The sequence below is a fragment of the Sphaerodactylus townsendi genome, linkage group LG03 (genome assembly GCF_021028975.2).
Source record: "Sphaerodactylus townsendi isolate TG3544 linkage group LG03, MPM_Stown_v2.3, whole genome shotgun sequence".
Classification (NCBI taxonomy): Eukaryota; Metazoa; Chordata; class Lepidosauria; order Squamata; family Sphaerodactylidae; genus Sphaerodactylus; species Sphaerodactylus townsendi.
In genome coordinates this window covers 110,836,311-110,851,500 of record NC_059427.1, presented here as the reverse complement: position 1 = coordinate 110,851,500, position 15,190 = coordinate 110,836,311, and the positions used below count along the sequence as shown (strand labels likewise).

General features: G+C 41.5%; 1 protein-coding gene across 3 annotated transcripts; it reads right to left on the bottom strand.

The window, feature by feature from the left end:
* Positions 1 to 1,690: 1,690 nt before the first annotated feature.
* Positions 1,691 to 15,190, bottom strand: LOC125428260 (ketosamine-3-kinase-like). Of its 3 annotated transcripts, XR_007243795.1 has the most exons (7): positions 14,632 to 15,190; positions 12,658 to 12,809; positions 11,456 to 11,547; positions 8,883 to 8,965; positions 7,141 to 7,263; positions 6,795 to 6,914; positions 2,890 to 3,019 (listed from the first exon to the last, which is right to left on the bottom strand). XR_007243795.1 is itself a non-coding variant. In XM_048488047.1 (6 exons), exons 1-6 carry the CDS (start codon positions 14,770 to 14,772, stop codon positions 2,681 to 2,683), a joined length of 924 nt encoding a protein of 307 aa, XP_048344004.1. In that variant the 5' UTR covers positions 14,773 to 14,989; the 3' UTR covers positions 1,691 to 2,680. The 3 variants fall into 3 exon arrangements, 2 of the variants coding, with proteins under 2 accessions (XP_048344004.1, XP_048344003.1); XM_048488047.1 differs by lacking the exon at positions 6,795 to 6,914 and having other exon boundaries at positions 1,691 to 3,019; positions 8,883 to 8,959; positions 14,632 to 14,989; XM_048488046.1 differs by lacking the exon at positions 6,795 to 6,914 and having other exon boundaries at positions 1,691 to 3,019; positions 14,632 to 14,985.

The window sequence follows — 15,190 nt, the reverse complement described above, 5'->3', positions numbered from 1 at the left end:
TAGTTTACCCTTGCCTTCCTCTGGTCAGCGAGCCTTGACTTTCTTGCGGTACCAAGAAGTCCTTTCTAGTTAATATTGGAAGTTTTCATTTGCGTTATTCAATTTCGGCCCCCTTTTCTCCCTCTCTCACACATACAAACACACAAGTCTTATATACCTGCAGGGACAGGTGTGTCTGAAGACCCCTTGTGGAGAAACTCGGCTGCTAGTGCAGACATTTAGCAAAGGACATCTGAACAAATATGCTTCCATCACAATTTGAAATTTGTTTGAAAATTATGCGAGAATTACATACTTCTCTGCTCATTATAAGGGCCTGTGCCACTCCTGTCACCTGTGCCAACAATGGTAAGCCTTGTAGGACGTCAGAACACAGTCGATAGGCAGAAAGGCCACCACAAAGCCATTGGGCTATAGAACCATTGTGACATCAGAGCTGATGTTTCAATTTTGCCTTAAAACGCTAAACTCACCTATTAAGTGTACAAATAAAAATCCTCCAGAATTAAACTATATTTCCCTGTATATGTGTATAAAATTGTTTTCCATACTTTACAACAAATCATCCCGGACACAAATGAAATGTTACATAGGATGAGTGAGTTTCTATTTTTTATAATACTTATATAATGCTATTAAGTACACAAACGGTACCAGTTGCATTCACTACAAGCCACAGCTTTGTGGAATATAACCATACTCTCCTTAACTAGTTCTGAGACCTTATTAAAATCTTTGGCACCTGAATCTGAATACTTCCAAGCATATTTAGTAAAGTTAAAGAAAGCTGCAGAGGATCCTATCAAGCTTGGGCTAAGAGTAAGGATTCTACATAATTCAAACAAAGGGGTCAACTCTTCTTTCACATATTGCCTATGATCCAATAAAGAAATGTTTGTAAACAGAGGTACTGGAGAATTTCTCAAAGCAGAATTTGCCACGAATAATGATGGATATTTAGCTTGCATGTTTTTATGTGCTACTTGATCTGAGTTGTTTCTTTCCTCTGACCATGCAGCCTTGCTCCATTTCACTTTTCTAGTCTCTTCCCATCACTCCACATGACATATTTGCTCCAGTGTTTAAATTATCAATTCAAACATCATTCATAAAGCATTTTTAAAGGGAAAAAAGCACTATCTGAACTTCTCAGGACCTGATAAAGCATTTATACCTATTGTGCACTCAACTGGTTACTTATCATTGTATGCATACTACAGTGTCTTCTATTCTTGTAATGCACCCTATGCATTGCATAGCATACTGTTGTTTGCATTGTTCTCTACTTCTGTAATCCCATATTCTACCCTGTTTCCCCGAAAATAAGACCTACCCTGAAAAGAAAACCTAGCATGATTTTTCAGGATTTTTGGAGGATGCTTGAAATATAAGCCCTACTCCAAAAATAAGCCCTAGTTACAGATTCCCTGGCACAGCTGATTTGGTCATGTGGGGGTGCAAAATCATGGGAAAAAATAAGACATCCCCTGAAAATAAGCCCTAACGCATCTTTTGGAGCAACAATTAATATAAGACCCTGTCTTATTTTCGGGGAAACACAGTATTGTTCACTGGATGTCTTAATGTTGATTGCACTGTTTTTAAATTTGCAATCCACTTTGATTCTCAGTGGGAAAGGTAGGCTATAAATTAAAGGAAATCAATTCTAATGAAGAAAATAGAAGCAATCATCAGGTAAAGGCTTTATTTAAACAGCACAAGAATATTAAACTACTCTTACAAGCTGATCTTTGTCAAATCTACAGTTAACAGCCATTGGTAGTAGTACTGAAATTAGGAGAGGAAAAAAGCAACACACAGCTGAAGTTTATAAATTAGTTTGTAAGTCATACTGCTTTCCCAACATTCAGATCTTTCAGGAAATGCTGTAGTGCAATATTAACTGAAAACTAGTAGAAAGCACTCAGGATTCTGCATAACCATGCATTCTAAGAATCATGTCTTTTCACCTACCTAGTGATTTGGGTGTGAAGAAACCAATACCTGAAAGAACAAAATTGCTCCTCAATTTGCTTGTCTTATGTGTATAATTTTAAATGCGTTCAAAATACATTTATGGCATAGCATTTTGGTACACATTTTTCACAAATATGTTATTGCATTCTAGTCCCAGAAATCCAAAACTAGATTTCTTACTCACTAGAGGTGCTAATGTCTTGCATGTCCCACCCCTATACCGATGATAGTTCGGCTTTACCTCAATAACTATTCTGCATGTGCAAAAGGGGCCTTAGAGTAATCCAGTAAAGAATAATTAAAGATTAATCCCAAAACTGTCAACCACTTGTTTCATTATAAGGGAAAATGCATTTTTCCCTACATTGAAACTGTCAGTTTCATGTGAAGAAGCTCCCTTGGATATAACTATTAACCTGTGACCTGAACCTAGGCACAAGAGATATATTCTCCAACCTAGCATGCTGAGAGATTTTCAGTGACACCTTAACAGCCCCTTTCATACATATCTGTTTTCCTCTTCTGTCAATTCTTTGATAATAGTGCAACATCAATAGTGCAACATCAAACCTGAGACCCAAAAAGGAAATTTAGCTGTGGGAAGAGGGTGCAAGGTCACCATCTACTGGTACAGATATACTTCAGTGCAGCTGAAACAACAGAAAGTACTTTTTAATGAATAGGGGGATAAAACAGTAGAAAGTCATTTTACAAGGTTTCTCATTATATTTATAGAGGAGCCTCGGTAACCTCCTCCAAAGTGATTCCAGTGATTCATGTAGTGGAACAGTTGGTACAACTTGAGTCGTTTCTCAAAACCTGGGACTTTGGGGATTTTACTGTGGTACGCAGAATAAAAAGAACCACTGAAGCCACCAAACATCCCTGCAATTGCTAACTCATACTCAGAGTGACCGTAGAAAGATGCAGGATCAAAGATAATAGGGCCAGAATCATCCTCAGCTACATTTCCTCCCCACAGGTCCCCGTGTAGAAGAGCAGGAACTATCTCCATATCACCAAACAAACTGGGTATCTTCAGCTGAAAAAGAAAGGGAGAAAAAAAGGATTAGAACTTATTTTAGGCCATACACATCTAATCCTCCAAATCCAAGGTTAAATAGCATAGTTAATGTGCATAGCCAAGATGACCTGCATAGCTTTAGGTTATATACCACACACAGAGATGCATGCAAAAGCCTCCTTTAACTCAAAAATTAAACAACAGTCTTTGCAAGTGCCTTGCTTGCATTTAAACTACACACACCAGTTTAACCAACAGTTTGTTTCTGTAAAATCAACAACACAAAAAGCACAGTTGGATGTGGAGTCTATTAGCAAAGACATTTCAGTTCACATTCCTTCTCACATGACACAGAAAGTTTCTAGCTCTTTTCCAAATTCAGTGAAGAGTTCTGTTTTTAATTACAAAAGTTAATGCACTCAGATACCCATTTTTATCAGGTTCCAATTGGAAAATATTCTTACTTATAATTTCTTAATTACAATTTCTATTCCTGATAGAAAAGAAAGCCTTTTCTGAATCCCATGAGTAGAAACCTTGTAATGTACAAGGTCACATATCCAATACAACAGCTGGGAAAACATATTAAGATACACAGATAGCAGCCGACTGACCATGGGAAAGACTCTGTCCTAGGACTGACACAGAACAGCAGCAACACACGATCACTGGCAGAGATATCAGACCCAGAAGTCTCCAGAAATGACACTCCAGGCACATTTTACAGGATATGCACATCTAGCACAGTGCTATATACAGAAGCTGGCTACCAGGAAATTGGGGGCTATTTATGGGGTGGAGAGCAGACTAGGCCAATGGGTAGGTCAAAGAAGACATATATTTACCCATTCTATGCACAGAAGAGGATAGAGGTACTAGCAACCCCTTGCTCTCAAGAAGGAGGAGGACAAAATATTCCACCCTTTAATGCTTCCTCTTTTGCTGAGATTTTTATTTAATTCACAGGCTCGTTGCTATCTAGGAATTACTACTATTTCAAAACATTTTTATCCCACCTATCTGCTGCTAGCAGAGCACTCTTAAGACCACCAATGGACGTGGAAGTGCACAACTCTACTTAGGACAGAACTGAAGTGGCTGACCATCCTGATCATCCATGAGAGTGTTGGGCTGTATAGCAATATACACATATGACATGAGGAGAATAAAGTAGTTCCTGAAAATTGAAAAGTTGACTATATCTATCCTAGAATATCAATGGTATAATTTTAGAATATTGTGGAAACAACTGGTAGATGTCTTGATACCAGATCAACCTTTATTGGGCAGGATGGACCCTCCAAATTAACTAAGCTACAAAATGTTTGTTCAGTTCAGCAAGAGATCTAAGAATTCTCCATTAGCCCTTATTCACAAAGAGTTCCTTAGATTTTCTGAGGAAAGGGAATAACAAAAGCAGTTTAAAGTTCTAAGGCCAATATGCAAAACAGGTCAGATGTAAAAGCCTTATTAATTAGGCTTAATAGGAGCTTAAAACTGCAGAGTTTGGCAATTCCTATTATTATTAGCCTTGCTGGACTGGCTTGCTTTGTACCCGCTGTGGAAATTAACTTGGGAAGAGCTTCACACAGACATTATAAGTCGTGTATTAAATCTAGATGTACTCAGTCAAGTCACAACCAATTTATGGCCAGCCTTTCTCAGTTGAGAAGCAGAGCTGGTTTGCCATCAACTTCTTTTGCACAGCCTTCCTTGAGGGTCTCCCACCCAAGTACCAACCCTGTTTAGCTTCCAAGATCTTACCATTTTTTAAAATTCAATTTCTATCTTGTCCTTTCCTGACTAAAGTCAGGCTCAGGGCAGTTAACAACCAAAAACACAATTCAAGAAAATAGTAATTAGAATATAAAAACACAACTAAAACCTTTCTAGCTTTAATTTTTTCCAGTTGGTGCCCTTAACATTGAAAGGAAAGAACAAATTAGTCAAGGAGAGAAAAGTATGGACTACAATAGAAAATAACTAAGGGAACAGAAATAGGCGTAGAGTAGGGAGGCCAGCTAGAATGGAAAAACCATTGCTGCCTCAACCCTAGGCCTAGCAGAGCATCTCAGTCTTGCAGGCACTGCAGAATTGAGCCAGTTTTCGCAGGGCCTGGGTCTCACTCAAAAGAGAGTTCTACCAGGCCAGAGCCAGAACTGAAAAGGCTCTGGTTCTGGTTGGGGACAGCCAGGTAATTCTTGAGCCAGTGACTACCTGTAGGTTCTCACCAGCTGAGCATAGTGCTCGGGGGGGGGGGGGGGGCATAACAGGAGAGGCGGTCTCACAGGTATGATGGTCCCATTAAGAGCTTGAACCTGTCCTGGTACTCAGCCTGTAGCTAGCGCAGCTGACAGAGAATCAGATGTATATAAGCAATCCAGGCAGTCCCCGTAACAACCCTTGCTACCATATTCTAGACACCAGCTAAAGCTTTTGGAGCAGCCTCAAGTGTAGCCCTTAATAGAGCAAGTTACAGTAATCCAGCCTGGAGGTGACCATTATATGGATCGCTGGCTAGATCAGGTCAAGACATGTAAGGCACCAACTGCCTAGTCTGGCAAAGATGGAAAAATGCCACTCTGCTACATTTGTGATCCAAGCCTCCACTGAAAGGGAGGCATCTAGAATTACACCCAGACCCACAACGGTGGGTGCTGGTGTTAATTTCACCCCCTGAAGGGTTGAAAGCTGGTATCCCAATCCTGAATCCCACTGGCCTAGCAACAGGACCTGTCTCTGATGGATTCAGCTTCAGCTGACTCTGTTTTATCCACTTCACCACAGCCTCCAGACACCTGGCCAACATGTCCAAAACATGAACAGATACAGCTGGGTGCCATTTTCATATTTATGAGAACCCAGCCCAAAAACTCGGACTATCTGGGCAAAGAGGTGCATACCAGAGGTTAAATAACATTGTGGAAATGCTTGCCCCCTGAAAGTAATGTAGTAAACATCTCTCCTCTTGCACTACCTTGTGTCCCAATCCTGAAGAAATGAGATGGCCACTGCAAGTCTGTCCCATTAATACCAATATTGGCAAGACAGTGGGTCAAAGATTGTAGTCAACCATGTTGAACAAAGATACAAGATATACTAACAGCAATGTTGACCTGCCACAATCCAGCTGTCTATGGAGTTCATCTGTGAAGGCGACCAGCACTGTCTCCTTCCCATGGCTAGGCCAGAAGCAGGACTGAAATGAGTCCATAGTCGGTGTATCTTTCAGAAAAACCTGGAGTTTTTCCACTGCTGCTATTGCAACTACCTTACCCAGGAACAGAAGATTCAATACTGAGCAGTAATTGAATGGACCAGAAGGTCCAGAGGTTTTTTTTTCTTTCAAGAGAAGTCTTATCACTGCCGCTTTCAATCTCCCTGAAATACCCCTGAACTCAAGGACAGACTAATACTGTCCACCAGGGGAGCATGCACCCCAACACTGCTAACTTTAACCAACCATAATGGGCACAGGTCTGAAAGGCAAGTGGTCAACTTCACAGCCACCCGGATTCTGTCAATATTGGTCCAGGAGAGTCAGCTGAATTAATTCAACACAGGATTGAAAGATGGCCAAGAGGCCTCCAGCTCTCTTACTGTGTCAGCGTTGACAGGAAAGTCCTGGCAGTGCATCAAGATTTTATCCACAAAGTAACTCACAAAAGTCTTAAGTGACCAGCCCCTCTGAGAGAGGAGGAGACCTAATTACCCTAAACAATTGAGCTGGACATGAACTACCGGTAGCAGACGCAATAGAAGCCACACAGTCCTTTTCCTCTGTGGCCATCACCTGAATTTCATAGGATCTCATCAGATGTTCTTGTAGCTTCGTCATAAGTGGGCTCCCAAATTCGCTATAGGCATCTAAGGTACGATTTCTTCATCTGTAGCTCCTTGGTGTACTTTGGGGCTAGGTCGCAATAGGGGCAAAAAGGACGTTAGGGAGTGAGCTCATCAATGGCATCAGAAAGACAGGTATGCCAGTCATCTGTCAGCCATCTAACGAGTCACTAGGGGGCACTGGATCCTACAGAGCATGCATCTTCCCTCCCAATAGCAATTCTAGATGGGTGTAAAAATAAACATTTTTTTAAAATGTAAGAATGTCCTCTAAGACTTCCTTGGATTGCCAGTACCTGTAGTTGTGCCCAAAGCTCCCTTGCCTCCCTATCCCCTGAATTCTTTTCAATCATATCCATCTGAGGCTGAATTCTCTGTCTAGCAAAGAAAGTCACCCAGTCCTGTTGCCAGTCATTCACCTGCAGAAAGAAAAATCAGCTGTGATGCTGATGTACAGGAGAGCAGGATTTTCAATATATAAAAACTTTAGCCATAAAAAAGACACACAGGTTATGAATTAAGTAACAATGCAATGCTAAGAAGAGTTATACCCAGTGGTGGGATCCAAAAATTTTAGTAACAGGTTCCCATGGTGGTGGGATTCAAACTGTGGCGTAGCGCCAATGGGGCTGGGCGGGGCATTCCGGGGCAGGGCATTCCTGGGTGGGGCTGTGGCAAGGACGTAGCCACTGCGCCGGTCCTTGGGCTGGAAACGAATGCACGCAGGCGCAGGCTGCCACACACGCCGGTGCACCTCCTGCTAGCTAGACTACCTCAAGTTCTGTGTGCTACAGCTGAGAGGAGGGCGTAACTAAGGCAAAAATCACGGGGCAAAATCACCAATTAGTAACCCCCTCTCGGCACACACAAATAATTAGTAACCTACTCTCAGGAACCTGTGAGAACCTGCTGGATCCCACCTCTGGTTATACCGTTCTAATTCCATTGAAGCTCCTTTGACTCCCTACTGGAGATAATAACAGAGTACAAATAAGCAAGGCTTGTGTATTTAAAAACTAATCCAATCACACTGATTTATATGGTACTGGAAGAGCTCTAAGTGCTATGGAGATCAAACTGTCAGACATGCGCATACATACATATACATACACATACATATATATACACACACACACATATATAAAAACCATGTCAAACTTTGTGCTATATAAAGTCTCTTGAATCGTTCTTCTGAATAAATTCAATAGAACAGAGAGAAAGGGCACTCTTGGCTCTCAGGCTCCTATCAGACTCAGTAGGAGCATGAAGCCACAGCAGGGAATCACCTACACAAAAATACATGCCACAGTTGCTGCTTTCTTTTCCAACTGTTCTTCCTGACAATTAACACATTTTATATTTTTACTGTCAAGTCATAGCTGACTTTTGGAGACCCAATGGGGTTTTCAAGGCAAAAGATGAACAGAGGCAGTTTGCCATTGTCTGCTTCTGGGTGACAACCCTATACTTCCTTGGTGGTCTCCCATCGAAGTACTAACTAGGACCGATCCAACTTAACTTCCAAGTTTGGACTAGACTAACCTATCCAGGACAGGGAAATCAACAGATTATGCTGTTGTAAATTCCACAGTACCAAAAGTCTCCCTAACTATTTCAGATGGCCAGCTTCATATAGCTTGCCAGGAGCACTTTTTACAGAAAAGCCTAGAATAATGTCACATTCTGTTTTGGCTTCCAGCAATTCTAACTTACACTGCTATGCTATACAGCTGTCACTAACAAATATCCCAAGAACTGAAGGGCAGAGCCATTTCTGAGGCCATTTGCTATTCTGTTCACTGAGTACCAGATCTACTACTGGGGTACCAAAACTAGCCCTAAAATCTTTACTCTCAGTTACGTGAGTTGCTGTATTGTTTCCCCCAATTAAACATTCGAACTATTCCTGCATAGTAGCCTTACATTCTCTTTAAAAAACCATTACTATAATTTTGCAATCTGCAGATTCTTACTTATTCTTCAAGTTTTCTAAATCAGAAAAGTCATTAATGCAAACAGGCAAACTGATAGAACGTACCTGTGGAAGATAACCACAACAAGTGACTGTGTGGAATCCAAACTTTTCTATAAACTGAACATCTGTCTGTTCTTCAACTGTACCTTGCAAAAATAAGAGCGATTGATTATTATGAATACACCAGTGAGCTAAAAACAAGAAGCCTTACATTGTTATTATTTTAAACCTCAAGTCAACTTGCTTGTAGATGCAATCACCATTAGAATGGTTATTTAAGAAAGACATGGTAGAGGATACAAATATGACTGTCTTTGCTTCACTAATTCTTAAAAAGCTACAGAGCAAACAAAGCAGACCTCCGTGTTTTAAAAAATCAGCTGAAACAAAGGCACTGGGACTCCACACCCTGCTTGTGACCTTTTCAGAAACACACTGTTGGTGCAGCTGGATCCTTGGTCTGATCCACCAAAATAATTCCAGTGAGGTAGCCATGTTAGTCTATTGTAGCAAAACAAAACAGAAGTACTGGAATAAATTATTAGTTTTTAGGATGCCAGTTGACTTCTGTTTTGTTCAGATACACAAAAACAGCCTTTTAAAAGTACATCACTACATACAAAGGGGTTACCCTTGAAGAATATTCAAAAGTTGCAGCTAGTGCAAAACATCTTAACTAGACTGTGGTTGGGGCAAGCTATCAGGAGCGTGTCATCCTAATATTACAGCAATTACACTGGCTAACAATCTGCTTTCAAGCCCAATTAAAGGTGATGATTTTGAACATTAAAGCCATACATGGCTTCAGACTGGGGTATCTGAAGGACTGTCTTACCCATGTTTCTGCCTGGGAATTCAGATCAACCTTAGAGGCTCTCCTGATTGTTCCATCAATCAAAGCTCATTTGATGGGAAGACAAAAGGGGGCCTTTTCATGACCAGCTCCACAAACTTCTCCTGACCCCTTCACTTTTGATTGCTAGGGGCAGCTGAAGACAGGAGTGCAGTTGATTAGAATAGTCCAAAATTGTGATTTTAATTTTTAAGTAGTTTATTTTATCTGAGGACTTCAACTTCCCACTCTAGAGTTCAGCTGGAACTGGCTCCCTTCATCAAGAGTTTGGATGTGATCTTGGATGCCTCTCTCTAGATCAGTGATGGCGAACCTTTCCGAGACCAAGTGCCCAAATTGCAACCCAAAACCCGCTTATTTATCGCAAAGTGCCAATACGGCAATTTAACCTGAATACTGAGGTTTAGTTTAGAAAAAACGATTAGCTCCGAGGCGCGCGTTACTCAGGAGTAAGCTTGGTGGTAGTCAGTGGCTTTGCTTTAAAGCAACCGTGCAATGCTTCAAATGGGTGAATCATGACCCTAGGAGGGTTTACTCAGAAGCAAGCCCCATTGCCAGCAACCGAGCTTACTCTCAGGTAAAGGATCGCGCTTTAGTTCTTCCCATGAAAATCAGTGGGGTTGAACAGTGCTTCCCCCCCCCGCCCACATGATGTATTCTGTGCGCACGTACCCACAGAGAGAGCTTTAAATGCCACCTCTGACACCCTTGCCATAGGTTCGCCACCACTGCTCTAGATGCCCAGGTCAGGTCACAAACACCACCAAGACAGCGTTTTTCATCTGGGTCAAGCTGAGCAACTGACCCCCTGTCCCACACCAACCTAACCACAGTGATCCATGCAACTGTCACCTCTAGATTAAAGTAATCTATGCAGGGCTTCTGTTGGGACTGCTCCAGAAATTGAACTGGTCCAGAATGTGGCAACACAGGTCCTTACCAGAACCCCAAATCCAAATGGTGCTGTCAGCTGCATTGGCTCCAGGTTGAGTTATAAATCAGGTTCAAGGTTTTGATGTTGACCTTTAAAGCCCTAAATGGTCTAGTGCCCTCATACCTACAGGACTACCTCCCCCAATATACCCTTAAGAGAGCACTATGTTCTTCTTGTGACAACTTGCTGGTAATCCCTGACCCTAAGAGTGTCTGATATCACTGACCAGGGTCAGGGCTTTTTTGGCCCTTGCCTACTGGAACTCTTTTATCTAGTGAGACCCATTCCCTGTAAGACAGAGCCTGTAAGATAGAGATGTTTCACCAAGTTGAGGACAGTGAGGGTGTCATATTAATTGGTCTCCCTTCCCTTTTTTTCTTTCCTCCCACCTCCCTTCTTCCCCTTTCCCTTTTTCTTTTGTTCTTTTTATTTTTTGGCTCTGCCATCCCATTGTAGTAATAAGACCAACACCTATACCATCTCAGATTGCCACCTTATGGGAATACTCTTCCTTTTGGCAGTAGGGCAATTATATTATATTGAGGGCAACATCAATATAAAGGATAAGATTATGTTTTAGTCAAATTGGATTTTTATTATTTTAGCTATATATTTTATGCATAATTGTATTTACATGTTATCAGCCGCCCTGAGCCCAGCTTGCCAGGAAAGGGTGGGGCACAAATTGGATAAAATAAATAAATAAAAATAATCTTACTACTCACATTTAAGATGTTCATTTAAGGTTTGTTTTTATGTTAGAGCAACAGAAACTTTAACAACTAAATTTATGAGTTACAATCTCAAATTAGCTACATTTAGAACATCACAAAAAGCTGCATATTTTACCAATGGTGCTTGCACCTTCCTTCAATTTCTCCCCAAGTTTTTGGTTGTGAAGATGAAGATCTGCTAGTTGTATTCCAAGTTTTTCCGCATGCCTAAAAATCAAAATGCTATGTTTAGTTGTAAGTCTATAGTGGGCTGTATAAACTGTACAGGAATAAATTTTATGTAAAGGTGTTCTATGAAGATCATCTTATCCCACAGGCAAAGCAAAAAAAGTTACACACTAAAACAAGCATTCATAATTAGGGGACAGATAGCCTTTTATGTGCCTGTCTACCACCATCACAGGTCACATTCTGTAAGCATCTACAGCAGTGGTTCTCAACCTTCCTAATGCCGTGACCCTTTAATACAGTTCCTCATGTTGTGGTGACCCCCAACCCTAACATTTATCCATTTTACAGATGGAGAACACTGATGCAGAGAGTCTTAGGCGACCCCTGTGAAAGGGTCGTTCGACCCTCAAAGGGGTCCCGACCTAAAGGTTGAGAACCGCTGATCTACAGAGTAGTTCCACATAAGCAGATATATTTAAAGTTATCTACTTGATACATAAGTGTCATACAAGAAAGATCAAATGCAAGGACATGATAAACTTATTTTTCAAGATTTATGATTTGTTTACTGAATTCAGTTTTGTTTACATGCAATGTTCAGTAAAACCAGAGTAATTTACAATCCCATCTCAGATCAATATTACCACTTGAATTGGGTTTTTTAAGAGCATGTGATGACATGCTTCATTTACAGGGGAACACTGTTATAAGCACTTCAAAATATAAGATTTCTGGACTCCTACCATACATGCTACTCTTTTTCCAGACAGAGACTTCTAACAATTATATCACATAAGTTACACATTTACCTTTTCCCACCACTGCAACCGCAAACCATTAATTGTACAAATCTCCAAGCAAAGGAAAAAACAAAATTGTATTAACTTAATATTTAATAATACCTATACTTCAAAATGACCAGAAATGTAACTTCCCAAATGAAACTAGGATTTTCTAGATTCTATGCAGCATAAGTACACAAAAGTACCTAAAGAACTACACTTGTCAACCTCTGCTTTAAACCACTGAACATTGGTATAAGACCAAAAGCAGTGTTATATTTGTATAACCCACCTTATATTGAATAATACTGATTTCCTCCTTCTCCCAGGCAACTAATTCATAGCAAGAAACTTGAGAACTTACCTGTTCAAACCTCTCATCTCCAAATGCTCCATCACAAACACAGCCCCACCCTCTGGCAAATCAATAACTTTCATGGGTTTAGGAACCTTTACTGTTTGGGTTTGTAAGATAGCTGTTAAACTTTCCATTTCTCCATCGAACATTCTTCTGGCCTATTAGATAAACAAAGAAAACACTATTTACAAAAACACTTCTGCTACTACTTCTATCACATTCTTCCCCACAATACACTTTTAATAGTAACATGACTGAAAATCCAGACATACCACTAAATGTGCTACATTAAAAGCAAGTGAAAATGAACATTTATTATCATTACATTCAGTTGTGCCTATAATGGAAAAGATGACCAACTGCATGTTGTTAAACTCTCAGTGACCCTGATATGACTAGACTACTATGTCAAATAGACTTGATACTCCAGTGAAATGACTACTGAAATCTGCAGCTCTCTTAAATCCCAGGTGGTGAAATGAGGCCATTAACATAATTGGATTTTTTAAAAAAAATCTCTGGTCTGATGAAGAGTTTTGGAGAACTCAAAAGCTTGCACATCTAATGGTCTCTGGACTAGCATTCTACTCTGTACATCTACACCATAGTACCGTAGATGTAATGAGGGCAGCCATTAACTGTTCGTGTGTCTATCCAGTTCACATATGAAGTAGGGAGTGCAGGCAGTCTGATTTTTACCTCAAAAGGAAACCATTCCCTTGTAGTTGCTCAAAACATATTTGTTCCCCGCCCCCATATTACATATTCACTGTGTACATGCTAAAAAGGTAAGCAAATAATTGATCCTGTCAAATTGGATCTGGGACAGAGGATTGAAAGGCAAAGAGAAAACTAAGGAGCTATCACCTGCTTCCTGAATAAGCTATCTATCCTCAGCATATGCCAGATGTATACTAGAGAAAACAACTTTAGTGGTTGAGAAGCAGATAAAACATAAAGCCTGAACAGAACATACATAGATATTGCTGTAGAAGTTTCTATTCTTGCACACACTGTTTCCCTATCCACTTTCTGAGCAACTCTGCTTTCTCAGCAGTAAATCCAGATCAACATGGAACTAGGTAGAAAACAGCAGCCTTTGTGCAGCAAAGCCATGTCAGCTCATTCATTTATTACACCAAATTTCAGCATCCTACTTATCACTATTCCTCTGTACATCAACTGGGTGGCTGTTTCCAAAATCAGACATTCAGAAGTTCAAACAGACATCTGTAGTAGCACACAATCCTCATAGCAGTTTCTGCTAATTCAGATTATTATGAGACAGTGTGATGTATTGGTTAGAGGGGGTCTATGGGATCTGGGAGATCCAGGTTCTAATCCTCTCTACCATGGCAACTTGATGGGTGATAGTCATCTCAGCCTAGCCTATCTCAGAGGATAATATGGAGATGAAATGAAGTATGCCACTTTGAATCTTCATTGGGGAGAAAGGTCAATTACAGAAAATTAGATTAGAAGAAACAGATTGGAATTACGCAGCAAGAACATATAAATACATGTTGCAGGAGACAAAAAGGCCTGTTTTCACCAAGACCCAAGTGCTGCTTGTATGAGCCCCGTCTTAAACTAAGACTTGGAGAACACTGTCTTATCCCTACCATAACCACAGCAGTCAAACTTCAAATTGCACTCAAGGAAAGGCCAGCAACTCTTCCACTGACTATGGTCTCCAGTTGCCACACACGTCCATTCCAACTCTCCCCATCCCTGTCAAGTAGTGGCCCATCCCTGGTGGGCCACTGCGAGTAGCAGAGAGCTGGACTAGATGGACTTTGGTCTGATCCAGCTGGCTTGTTCTTATGTTCTTAAGTAAAAGCACAACAGCCCCACCACAAATGCGAACATCCATACACGCACACAACACACCACGTTCGCCTCTTTTCCCCAACCCTCAAGGAACCCGCCTTTTCCTGCTCTCCTACCCCACCGCCCTCCAACTTGCCCTCCCCGCCCCACCTCGGCGCGGGAGTTGACTTTCACATAGACGTGGCCCTGATCTGTGTGGAAACTCTCGCCGTGGCTGATGCAGCCGCCTCCCGAGTGGCCCGTGGGCCGCAGCACCGAAGTGCCCAGCTCCCGCCGCAGGATAGCCTCCATCCCTCCAGGAACGCAAAGCAAAAGCTCGTACAGCCAACTGCCCAGTACATCAACAAAACAACGGCCCGCCCTCCTGCCTGCGCCATGTGATTGGCCGGGTCAAAGACATAGTACCACCCCCTTTGGCCTGGCTCGGCGCGACTAGGGGAATTCTCAGCCAATGGGAAAGAAGAACTTCGCCAAGCGCCGAATGGAGGAATAGCTGCTGCCCATGATGGGTTGAACGTGTGAAGGTGCGTTCTTCGTCTCTTCAGTCTTGCGTGATGTTGGCCGTGGGATTCTCGAAAGCGGGATTTAGTGGGACTTGCACCGTGGAAGGGAGAACTCCCATTCCGCAACTTTCACGCCGTTCGTGTTTACGCCGCGATCCTCCAACCAATACGGAAACAACGCGATACAGAGAAGTTAACAACGTATG

Coding starts and splice junctions, on each gene's coding strand:
- LOC125428260 (XM_048488046.1), bottom strand. CDS start 14,772: ATGGAGGCTATCCTGCGGCGGGAGCTGGGCACTTCGGTGCTGCGGCCC. Junction 8,966..11,455: donor GGAAGGTGCAAGCACCATTG/GTAAAATATGCA, acceptor TATTTTTGCAAG/GTACAGTTGAAGAACAGACA. Junction 3,020..7,140: donor AGCTTTGGGCACAACTACAG/GTACTGGCAATC, acceptor TTTCTTTTTCAG/CTGAAGATACCCAGTTTGTT.